At 43.5% G+C, this 12,925-nt stretch overlaps 1 protein-coding gene across 10 annotated transcripts in view; it reads right to left on the reverse strand.

Annotated features, from left to right (window-relative positions):
- Window positions 1-12,925, reverse strand: part of tns1b (tensin 1b) — a 150,188-nt gene that overhangs the window by 97,535 nt on the left and 39,728 nt on the right. For all 10 annotated transcript variants that reach the window (XM_068573137.1, XM_068573142.1, XM_068573143.1 and 7 more), the window contains exon 2: window positions 6,244-6,358. In XM_068573137.1, coding sequence (XP_068429238.1) covers window positions 6,244-6,358 — 115 coding nt within the window. The remainder of the gene's footprint in view (window positions 1-6,243; window positions 6,359-12,925) is intronic.

Below are 12,925 nucleotides of genomic sequence, written 5' to 3' on the forward strand. Positions count from 1 at the left end.
TTGAAAAGATTATATTCCTTCCGGTTTGTCGGTTCGAACTAGAAACTCCCAGACCATTTGAATATACACAGGGTTTTATTTAGAACCCAGACAGGAGGTTCTGTTAAGCCACCTCGTCGGCTCCTTAGATTGTTCCCCACCCAACAAGTTAACTTGAGAACAAGGAAATCACATCTACCCGCCCTGAAGAGCCGTGGCTCATTTGGTGAACAGTCAAGGTTTCAAATCAGAGTTTTTGGGGGGTTTGGTGGCTGGGAGGATCGTTTAATACACATGTTTTCTACCTCTAACTTCAACAGATGGTTCTTTGGTAGAAAAGGGTTCTTGATGTAGCCATTGGTCTTCCTTGGAAAACTCCTCTTCAAACCCGGGTTCTTCAAAAAGCTGTCTCCTTCTGTTTCGTATCTGTATCTATTTATGGAAATATAAACACATGGACAGTGGATAAAACGGCTGGAAGGTTCATGCGTAGTGCCACGCCGGCTTTCAGGTCATGTAATAAATCCTCTGAGACAGGCGGCCGTATTAGAGCTGCTCAGCTGTTCCGCTAAAGTGACGGCTAAATGACCTTTAGTGACTAAATCTCTCTTACAAACAGCTGAAAAATAAGTTGCATGTGCCGACACGCTCTCTCTTTACGCTACCTCTGTTGTGTTTCTTTCAGCTGTATTAATGTTAGTAATTATTGACAATCTGTCATCTCCAACGCACTTTCCCCAACTGAAATCCCTGCCAGTCCCACCTTCATCCAGCTGCTCAGGCTTTCCAAACACTGGGAGATTCCCCGAACGCGTCGCAGGACGGCAGAATGAATCCTGAGTGAGAGTTCACATGCATTCCTTCTGGGATCTCTGTCATTTGTTTGCTTGAACCTGACAAAAGTTCTTTTTTTGTTTGTTTATTTGGTTGTTCATTTTTGGGGATTTAAGTCTGACTTTGTTTGGTGGAAACAGCTGTTTCTCCTGATAACGCAGCTAATTACCGTGAGGTTTGTGCCGAGCGATTTAGAAATGCAGCAGCAGCAGCAGATGTAGTTGCACGGCTGGAACAAGCTTTTCCATTAGAAACGAAGGGGCTCTGCTGCCTCCTAGTGGCCGTTGTACGAGCTGCAGCTGGGAGACAAACAGCAGCTCGTCAGATTCTACAGTTCTGCTCATCCAGCCTTTGTCTTCTCTTCCAAAAGTATAACAAGTTTGGCCACATCATCCGCAGTGCATACTGATCAATAATTAATACACTGATAATGCCTTGTCTTATGAAAGACACAACAATTGACATTCAGTCATATCACATGGGCTTATAGATCAATAACAATCGTTTGATTATTCCACTGGATGTTTTAATCAAAATCGCCAGAAGAGCCACTAAACAGACCTTTTCCACTCTTTAGCAAGATCAAGAATGAACTTTCAACCTCAAGAAGTAACTCTATTTTAAGAAACTGTATGCAGAGAATGGTAAATGTCTGCATACACAGATACAGCCACAGATACCAACAAATGTTGAATACACAAGGATGGACACCTAAATGTGTACATGTTGAATTTAGCAATAGATTAAGTCTGATTTGTACTGGACGCTAAACTCCAGTCCAATGCAATGTGTCAAGTCATCCAACAGGCGGCGCCCTAACTGCATTCACTTCTGCCATTGTGAGGACTGTGTGAGAGTTGTTGAGACCTACTGCACTTGCCATGCATGTTTGACACCGACGTGTTTGATCAGTGAAGCAGGCTGTGCACGCTCGAAGAAGAAGAAGAAGAAGAAGCTGAATTTTCCAAAATTTTCAAAATCACGCTCAAACATCTTGAACCGTTCAGTCAGACGAATGGGAAGGCCGCGTCTGGTCGGTTTAGTAGATTAGGATAACGATGTTAGACAGTAACTATCCATCATCCACAGAAAAGCAATGTGCATTCTCATCCATCTGCTCCTCTTATTAGACTAATGACTTCTGCCAGAAAGCACCGGGCGAGACACAACAGCAATGGTGATTAAGGTAATTGCTCCGGGGTCCATGTACTGTACACATACTCTTTCATAAATGCGTGTGTGTGTGTGTACGTGTGCGATATGAAGTGTACAGATAACACAATGTTTTCACAACTCAAGCACACCAACGCACAACACGAAGGCGCCGAGATTTGCTGCGTGCCGGCTGCATGAGCTCAGAAGTCCAGCACGGCGCTACAATAACCTTCACTCGACCTCCACTGGAGCGAGCGCACCTGCTGCTGTGGTGCGTCTCCAACACTTGGGGCTTTAAAGAAGCCCCAAGTGTTGGAAGTGGACCCCTCTCCTCCCCCCAGTAGAGGCGGCGGTGCGGTCAAACCTCCAGAAGAAGGACGACCCAGAAAGAGCCACACGGGAGAAACACTTCCCAGATCTGTGTCCATTTTCTTTGAAGGTGGTTTTTATTAATGGCCTTTCACCGTGCGACGCTGTTACGAAAGCCACAGGCAGCCGCCGTGAGAAGAAGAGAAGGAAACTGATTCCACATGTTGGTGTTTTCCTTTCGTTCCAAGAGGGGGGAAGGGGGCGGGGACAACCCCTAAATGATTACGAAATAAGAAACAAGGCTTTCCTCAAAAAATATACCACATATGAAATTAGCTACAGACACATGCTCATTCTTTTTACCTTTTAAGGGCTCAGCGGCCCTCCGTTGACTCGGCCCCTGCACACAAACACACAAACCATTCCTTTAACCTCGACTGCTTTACAGTGAATGAATAGAAAAGCCAGCTCCTGCCTTCAGGGCCAGTTTCTCCAAAAATACCCTTTTCACAGAAGAACTTTTTTTTTCTCCCCCCCCCCTCCATCCCTGAATGGAAAACTGCGGTCCTGACCTGCGTCAACACACTATTGTTAAAGTAACTAACACCTTGTATCCTGGCAACCACAAAAGAGAGAGGAAGTGCAAGTGCTGGTGTCATTACGAGACCATGTGACTGGAGAATGTTAGTAAACAAGAGCAGCTGAAGGGATCCTGTGTGGGGGGGAAAGAACAGTGCATCCATCTCCAGGAGATCGTGTTTATGTAATATTATGGGGTGGTTTGGGTGTAAAACTTGAATTTTTCTAGACTCCACAGCCGTCAGATGAATTATTGATGGATTATTATAATGAATCAGAAGTCAGGTAGACAGCGAGGGGAAAGAGAACGAGAGGGCGGTCGACGCCCGCTGTAGAAGTTTTTACTGTGTACTTTGTGTTTGTCCTCATAAATCCAGTCGAACACACTGTTTTGCTCGTCCACGTGACCAAACCCAGACATGACGAGGGAGAGAGAAGCAAACCGGGGTCAATTAAATCAGAATAGACTTAAATGCAGCCTTGTCACGAGGGTTTATTTCCCCTATAAATCAGTTCTCCAAATAATGGCCCCAGGTGCCGTCTTGTGTCATTTTATGAGAAGATTTAAGTGACTGTCTGCGCACACAACTGAACATTACAAGAGCAGAGTGATAGCAACAGCCTGTGCAATTTGTGGAACCGAAACATAAATTACATTTTCATTACCGAATTTGAACGTATCCTTTTTTTTTTTTTTTTTTGCCTTATAAATATAAACTTAAGTTGATTGTTCATCACTTAAAATGTCTTGTTATAGGTTGTATGTAGGGGCCATGGCAGCTGCTACTGAGAGGCTGAAGGACAGGTACTCTCTCTCTGTAATGGTGAAGCCACTTCAGAAGTTGCACCAGATGCAAATATGCTTCTGCAAAAAATACGTCTGCGGCACGCTGAGCACGCGAAACGAAGACGTAAAGATGGAATGACGCGCACATCCTGATGTACAACAACAAGAACATCTGGACTTACCGCTTAGATCACAGAGTAGAATGCAGAGTAAATGCAGGTGGTGAACTGCTTCTACTTTATAAGCCTTCTTCTCAGCAGTAGAGTAGGAGGGAGGCGTTGTACATGTGTCATATTCGGTTATATCCAAACACGGCCATCGTTTTTTCCTTGCATTACACTTCAAATGTTTTCACAGGATGAAATGTACAATGTATAATCCTGGAGATTAACAACACATGGTCTGTCACTAAGATATTAAACTGTCATTTCTTAAGAATGCCATCAGAAACAAGGGCTACTTACTGTGTTTATTTACTGAGTAAAGTGACGTAAGAATGTGCAATATCATTAATATAACTTCTTATTCTTGCATTTTTAATGTTTGCACACTTCCCAATTTGTATTGCATCTGCTGCAAAGTGACATCCCGCAGGATGAATACAATTTTATTTCTTATCATTAAGGTCAAATATTGTATGAAGGGAGATTTTCATGATTTCTTTGATTACAAAGCATGTCTAGATGCTACAGAAGTACTATCCATATGCAGCATTCTGCTTTAAAAGCAGAACTTACCCATCTCTCTTGTGTGAAGCATCTTTGTGTGTTGTGAAAAGCGCTATATAAGTTGAAACTATTGTTATTATTATAGTCACAACTGTAAGTCACAGATAGAAGTGCTGCTAAACTCTGTGGAGTTAACGCAGCAACAATGGCGATGCAGGAGACTGGAAAACGCTATCCTTATTATTTTTTGGAAGATTAAAGCATGTAAACATGTTCTAATAGAGACCAAAAATACAAGTATGAACCTGAAAATTGGCCCTCTATGTCTCCTTTAAAAGGGTTTTGATGTGTGGGAGGCAAATTGATGACAGTTGGTCTGATTCAGGAGAAATCTGGGTGGATAAATCAAATGGAAACACTTGCCTGTACCTAAATACCATCGCTTAGGTGCACATAAAGCACATAAACCCCATATAGTCTGATCAGACTGAGGTTACGCTGAGAAACGTGGAGGTGTGAATGTGGAGGAGTGCGCTCCTGCAGAAGACTTTTTTTACATTAGGCCTTTAAGGTCCAAAAGCTTTGCAATGTGCAGAGAACGTTCTTTGTTTTTCCCCAAGCAACATCTACCCGTCCCGTGTCAGGTTTGAATATTCCCTCCTGGTGTGCCAAACCAAACATCCAGCCATTTCCGCCTGGTTTCACTCTGCTTTATCTGTCTGGAAACAGACATTTCCACTGCAACAAGATGGGGTGCGCAGACCTGGATCACATGTTCCTTGTGAAATGTTGGACTTATTAAAATCCATCATGGAACCTCAGTTACTTTCCCTCGATTATTGCACTTGCAGAGATAATACAATTATTCTTTTTTAATTCTTTTTTTGTTAAAGAGTTCAAAATACTTCTTGATACTGAGACCCTTTTTCAGGAAGCATGATATCTTTGTCCTTTAATTAAGGCAACAAAGACAAACAAAAACATGCATGCAATTCTAGCTTATTGAAGTTGATTGCATCAATCAAACTAAGCAAATCCCTCATCATCATCATCATCATCAGTCGCACTGCCTCGTCAGTAAACCCCATTCAGAAAAGTGAGAAGCTGTTAACCTTTAGCCTTTCTGAGGCTTCCTTTTCCCCTCCTCTGTCACTTAAATGACTAAACTCTGACACAGAGACGACCCCAGGTAACCTCAGATGACCCCTGATTTAGACGACTGATGGCTGCTGTCACAGATATTGTCTCCATTGTCCCGGCAAGTTAGAGCAGTTATCGCAAATGCTCTCAGTGAGGCCTTAGCTCGAGGATGGGGGATCTAAATAAATCAAACAACTGAGTTAAGACGACGAGTCTGCCGAGTTGTTTTGCGTTGCTTCTTTCCATTTTAAGCAATGATCCGGAGCAGATGGCAGTTAGGCTCGGCATAAACTTTCACAGCGATGGAAGGTACATGAATGTCAGGGCCTGAAAATAGTGTGACAATAATGTGATCGATACACGGGAGCCAAGTATCGATCTTTTATGAAATCAATTATAAACCTTTTGGTCCTTGAATAATAAACTCAATTGCTTTTTCAGCTTTTTTCATTTTGCTGCAATATGTTGACAAAGTTTTCATTTGGAGACAATTTGCGGTGGAAAAAAGAGAATAAATCGCAATATGTGATATATCGCAGTATCGTGATAGTATCGAATCGGGACTCAAGTATCGTGATAAAAATCGAATCGTGGGACCTCTGGTGATTCCCACACCTCTACACCCAACTGTGATGTCACTCTGTGCCGTAGAACAGTTTTGCAAAGTGAGAAATTAAAACACTAGAGGTCAGCAAAAACAAGATTTTCAAGCAGTGTCTACAATCCCAAAGAGAGAAGCAGTTGCTATACAGCGAGTCCAAGAGATCGGAGTTTCGGGGACGCGTGACTGACCTCGACAGATGAGTCCGTCTTGGCTGATGGTCTGTTTACAAACGCCGCAGTGCTTGGCCTTCTTGAAAGTCTTCACCCGGAACGTATGGGAATGGAGAGCCTCCAACTCGTCCGGCTGGAGATCGGGAAGCAGCAAGAAAAAAGACAAAAGAGGTGCAGTGTTAGTGTCGGGATGTTGCAACCTGACGGGACTTCAATGAGTCCAGGTGGGTTGAGGCGTTTTGGACCTTTCATGCACCATTTTTTAAAATTTGTTTCTAAATGCAGGTGTGTGGCAAAGAAGACCATTCTTAGTGAATTAGCAATATGAATACTTGCAACTGAGAAACATACATTCATTCTCACAGTCATCTCAGATCAGACGTTCTGTCAGGGGTAAAGCATTTCATGAAATGGTCAAGAGGTCCTCTCGAATCCACCGAAGACGTGAGGTTGTCGGGGCTTCAGTTGGCAGAACGAAAATGAGAAAAGAAAAATATAGACCACAGTCTTTTCTTTAATCTGTTATTTCCCTTCTGTCTTTCACCCTTCTCCTCCTCCTCCTCCTCCTCCTCCTCCTCCTCTCTCTGCTTCCCAACCTTTGTCCTGTCATCTCATTTCCCTCCTTGCAGGTGTGTTACGCAACTCTGGAGAAACTCCCTGACAGGGCTCCCCACCCCATTAAACATCCCTCTCCGTCTGTCTGCAGCCTGCTGTTTTTCCTCTACTGTAAACTGCCCCCCTCCCCCCACACACACACAATCATTTTCCTGTCTGCTGTTAAACCTGGCATTCAGCAATGCTACAGAGCAATCACAAATGTCAAACTTTGTTCCCGCGTTTTTACGAGGAACCTGCATCGTGTTTTTTTTTCTCTGTTTGCCCCCCTGACAACCGCCTGTGGGGAAATGTGACATCATTTTGTGTGGTGTATTTGTTCAGCTGGTCCCTATTGTATACTTTAAGGTTCAGCCCTATGGGAAAAATGCTCCAATGAATCCCCCTGGAAGCCACACAACCTTTGGTACATTAAAATATGATAGATATGATGTTGTAAAAGTACTTCATCATCACCTACAACTAATCAATTAACAGAGTTAGCACTACTGAGAGAAATATTAAAATGACTGTGAGTGGTCATGAGAGATTTTTTTGCCTTTGGCTCAACTGTGACAGTTAAAGAATATGCAGTACCATCAGTAACACCAGAAGAGACAACATTACCCAATACACTTCATAGCACCCTTCAAGTAAATATGTTCAAAACGGGGATTTAAGAGAAAATATAGATGTGTTTTCAAGCAGGATGCTTAGTATCCAGCCACAAGGCTTCCATTACGTGTGTGTGTGTGTGTGTGTGTGTGTGTGTGTGTGTGTGTGTGTGTGTGTGTGTGTGCACGCTGGACAGGGCTAAAAGTAGCCATGTGGTGAGCATATTGGGGGACTACTCACAGGAACGTTCATATGGGGAGACCATGGCATACCTAAGCATAGCAAGGAAAATCCTATGCTGCAAGAATTCCCAGACTAAGAACCACAGTAACTTAACACTTTATAACCACTAATGACACCTTTTTTTTTTCCTCCACTCATTAATCCCATAAGGCAACGTGTTGGAAAAGTGGCCTGGGATGTGCAATCACAGTGCAGACCCAACACTTGAGCAGTGAGGAAAGCCTAACAGAGGCCTGGTTTATCATTCAATTCACTGACCGTCCTCCGCTCTGTTATTAGCAGAAGAATCTGACTGAGCAAAAGAAAAAAAGGCCCATCTGTTTCCCATGATGTCTGATTTCCAGGCAGTGCAGGAGCCAGTTCATACATAGCCTTCATATTCAGATCTTCACATGGATGCAGATGTGGAAGAAGCAGACTCATTAGACGTCAAATGTTGTGATATTATATACTGTATATTGTGTCTATAACTATGTTAACTGGTTGTGGGGAGTAGTGCTCAGACTTGATGCTAGCTCATCCAGAGAAAAACAAGGAGGTGGAGTGGAATCAATATGAGTGACTGTGGCCACGACGAGACAAACATGAGCATTGTGTGAAAAGGCGGGGTTGCGACAGTGTTGGGCTTGTGGGCCGTGGTTAACCCCGGATCAACTGTTGCCTCAACGCAACGCGACTTCCTCAGGCACTCCGTCGGCCAATAGTAAAGGTGTAAGTTCTGGTAGAATAATCTGCAACCTTTTCTACCTGCTGTCACAACAAAAGGGTAAAATGATAGAATGATGATGATCCTTCCTCGTAGTACTTTTCAACTGATGTTTTGTTATCGGATAAGCCTTTAAACCCACAGATTCCCGGGCTTTCTGGATCATATTTCAACATCTCACTAGCACCTGGAACACGCCCCACCAACTCAGCTCCTTTAAAAAGGGGGATACTCACACAATTTTGGAAAGCAGAATGTCAAAAATGTATGCCGCAGAGGCCAAGAAATCCTTTAATTGGCTCCTACAGTTCCCATAATGCAACTTATAGTGTCTTCCATTGGCTGTATTGAACACCTTTATATTTTCAGAATGGAGTTCTCTGAAAATAACCAATGAAACTAATTAGAAGACTTGGAAAACAGTCAAGCGAGCAGCTCTGTGAGGCGGTTCTTCAGCACAGTGGTACTTTGAGCACTAATGTTGGAATGCTAACATGCTAACACACAATACGAGCAGGCTAGTGTAGTGTAATGTGTATCACGTTCAGTGTGTTGGCATGCTAACATTTGCTTGGTGGCACTACACACCGAGGACAGCTTAGACTGACGGGAATGTCATTAGTTTTGCAGGCATTTGGTCTTAAACTAAAGCAATGAAGACATAAACATGTTGATCTGATTATGGCACTGCATGACAAATTAAATGATCACTTAAGTCATTGGAATTCACCAGCGAGGGACCCATGGAGGCCATACCAGAGTGGTGACACAGGTCACTAAAAAACAACAGTTATCGACCTTCTTGGGGTGGGACAAAAAGGAAAAGTCAGCTAGAATAAATGGATTTTGAGCAAGAAGACGTAAAACAAAAATCTCAGTATGGTTAAGTCGATAAAATCATTGAGATTCTGCAAGTGGATGGTGCTCTGAATAATATGCACTGCATAATAGCATCACAGATTCTCAAATTGTGTGGCTTTCTCCATTCCATGAGCTCATTTGAAGGTTTAGAAACGCAAACAGACCGATATTGGCCCTGGTGTTCATCGAGCTCTATGTGACAGTTCAGTGTTTGTTATTTCAGAGCCACATGGCAACAGCGGGACAGACGACCCCTTCATTCCATGCCGCGGCTACGCCTTACCACTACATAACGTGATTAGCTTAATCTCGTTAGGCTGAAATAATGACCGTGGCTGCGCAGGACGCGCCATCTTGGCAAGGGGAAGGCTTTTCTGGTTGAGGGCTGGAGGTCTCTGCCATGGCATCCATGCACGGCGTTATCCAAAGGCGCCGGCATGCCAAGGGCTCCGGCTGGCACCTGCTGGGTCGAGGATTCTGGTTTATGGATTTCAAGGGGTGATAAGTGGGTTTAACGGTACAATTGACTGTGTGATGGGATTTTGTGTCTGTCAGTCAGAATTCCCGTGTTTTGAAAGGGGACTTTAAGCATTTTTTTTTTTGTCAAATTGTCATTATTTGTGTGAACTGACACCTCTGGAATGACACGGGGCACAAGCTGTGTTGTGACAAACAATGTAATCCTCTTGGTTTCACTTACAGACTGTTTAGGAATCAACTGTCAACATAAAAGGACTCAATAGTGTGAGCAGAGTGAATGTGACCCAGCAGCAGGCCGGTGTCAGAGAAACACCCTCTTTAATCGCTTTTGTTGGCCTATCTACTCTTTAACCACATCACCCAAAACAGTCATTAAGTACCCAGGAATGGGAGGTTTGGCTTGCAGTGAAGTCACCTGTTTTGGATGCAACCACCACAAAAGATATTTGGGATAGGTCATGAACAAACTGCACGTTTTGTTTATTGTACCTTATGAAGCAATGTTGAGTTTGTAAAGAAAAACTAAAGAAAACCAGATAGAAGCAAATTAAAAATATTCTATACTTGTGCACATCTAATGAATGATGATCACAGTCCTTTGGACACACAATAGTCATTCATTAAGGCTAAAATGGCAAACTATTGTTGAAAAATCCTGTGAAAGAACTGAAAATAATCTTCTCCCTTATTCGAACCGCTGGTTTCACTTCTCACACACCAGGTGCTTCATCCTTATGGGTGCAAAATACAATGGGATACAAAAAAAACCCTTAAAATGTACAATTACAGCTGAGTCAATGAATCGATTGTATTGCAAACAATTTGAAACGTTTGAATAACTTTTTCAAAAGCTTCCAGCATCTGAAATCTCTTTGGGGAACTGTGACGGCATTTCTCACTATTTTTTTACTATTTTAACAAACCAAACCAAGTGGGGGAAAGTAACTTACACTGACGATACTCACATACTTTTAACCAACATATTCAAAGCAGGGCTTTTAGCTTTCTCTTTCTGCCTCACACCTCTACAGTTCTGTGTTAAACAGGCAGAATGTCTCAATCTGGGAGTCTATTCATCGGCCTCTTGAGCCCTCTCAGACTCTCCCAGCCTCTATCCATTCACACACCAGAGCTTTTTTTTTTTTCCAGTAGGACGGACAGTGGGGGGTCCAGTCAACTGCTGGTATGCCACTTGTCTTGTTTTCACATTTGTCATTCTCCTATTTCCCGGGGTAGCATGGCTGAAACTAGGTTCGAGGGGTATATTGTGCATGAGGATACTCCAATTGAAATTCACTCTACTTTAAGGGTTTGAGTCCCAATATAGCGGTTGAAGTGGCATAGTCCACCACATCCTTCTTTACAAAATCCAAACAAAGGAAACATCTCTTCAGCAGGCCCTGTCTATGTTAGTCCTCTTGCCCTAACCAGAAACTCAGGCTCTGATCATTTAACCTCAAAATACTATGTCAATACTCCACAGAGCAATATAGCAGGACGCTCCCTTTTGTGAGCCCGTAATTGTTTCCCATCATTAGCAATGCACCGAGTGCTCTGAGTTTGTTTATTGTTTAAGGGGATGGGGGGGGGGGGAGACGAGGGGGGGATGGCTAGAGTATATGGAGAGTCGCTTGGGGAGACATTGGGTGACGGGGAGAGGTTTGGGGGTGGGGGAACACAGAATTAAAGAGTTAAAGGCAACCCCACCAGCTCATTCAGAGATGCGGCCCTTGCCCGATTATTTTCTGTTTCTACACGGTGCGGGACCCATGCAAATGGCCCTCGGTTCCTTCACATTCGCGTCACACTTTGGGCTCTGAAAATGGGCCACAAAGGAAGGAAATGGTTTCAGACAGGCAACCGGGACCCCCGAAAGCTGGGGTCAGGGTGTACACAACCCCCCCACACCCCCCCACACCGCCTTCCCTCAGCTCAGGCACTGCAGCTCCTGGGAACAGACCCCTGTTCCCTTAGAGATATACGCATAATCTCCTGCCTCACACTCATTAGCACGCACAGGCAAAACGTCGTGCATGAGGTTCAACCACACACACACACACACAGACACACTGTTACATCAATACAAACACACATGACCGGGCATCTTTCAAATAACACACACTCTTTTTACACTTTTTTCCCACTGCTAAAAGGCCTTGAAGAGGAGAAATTCTGGGTTATGTACCCGTGTGTGTGTGTGTGTGTGTGTGTGTGTGTGTATGTGTGTGTTGGGCTCGTCTACAGCTGGCTGCAGGGTTTCTCCTAATTATCGGAGGCATTTTTGCCCCGTCATTTTTAATTTAACAGGAATTCTAGGAGCCTTCAAGGGAGGTGCTGAAATGCCGTACCTTAGCTTTAGCCCGACCTCTGCTCTTGGCAGGAGAGTCCAGCCAGCCTCAAACACTCTCAATATAAAGCTGAATTATTTGATTTGCTTGGTTACTTGGGTTGCAGAGGAACAAGCTGAAAACATACTGTTGTCAAATTATCACTTTGTAAAGTTGAAATGGTGAATGTCTTTGCAAATGCTTATTTAGACATCCAGCACATACGGAGCATTATTAGAGAGGGCCGATATGGCAAAAAAAAGCTTCAATCCCAAAATAGGTCATTTAAAATCTCAATAACTAAATCTGTCACTCATTTTTTGGGGTGTATAAGCGCAGGAGTTGAATAAGCGGAATCCACACTATTGCTGGAAAACATGACTGACAATTTAGTGGACCGTAACACATTATTTTCCACCATTAGTATGCAAAGATAACCCTTTTCCTGAGCTGGTTGCCCTTTAGTGTTCTGGGGTAATGGAGCTTAAAAAGTTGGATCAGATTGTGACTGGAAGGTTGCCAGTTGGAGTCCAGTTAGTTAATGGCATTGAATGGAATGTATTGTAACTGTATATCAGGATGTCTTAATAAATGATTTAATCCCAATGTGATTCCACTGAAAGACGACTAATCATCAGGTTGATTCATCGCCCAGCCCTCAGCAACATTAGCGTTCATTTACAGTTGTGTTTGTGGCCACCTGTTGAATGTTAGTCCACTTTTCCCTCTCTTTTGTCTCAGCTGGCCCGCTGAGTTTGACTGTTGGTGCTGAGCAGGTAACGCATGTTTCTTTTGGCTGAACACTTCTGCTTGCTGCGACTACAAAGAAGGTAGAAGGGAGGAGAGAAGCAGCGCTGAGACTAACAAAAGACCC

The sequence above is a fragment of the Clinocottus analis genome, unplaced genomic scaffold (genome assembly GCF_023055335.1).
Source record: "Clinocottus analis isolate CAN_PGR_092001 unplaced genomic scaffold, fCliAna1.0.p SCAF_12, whole genome shotgun sequence".
NCBI classification, from domain to species: Eukaryota; Metazoa; Chordata; class Actinopteri; order Perciformes; family Cottidae; genus Clinocottus; species Clinocottus analis.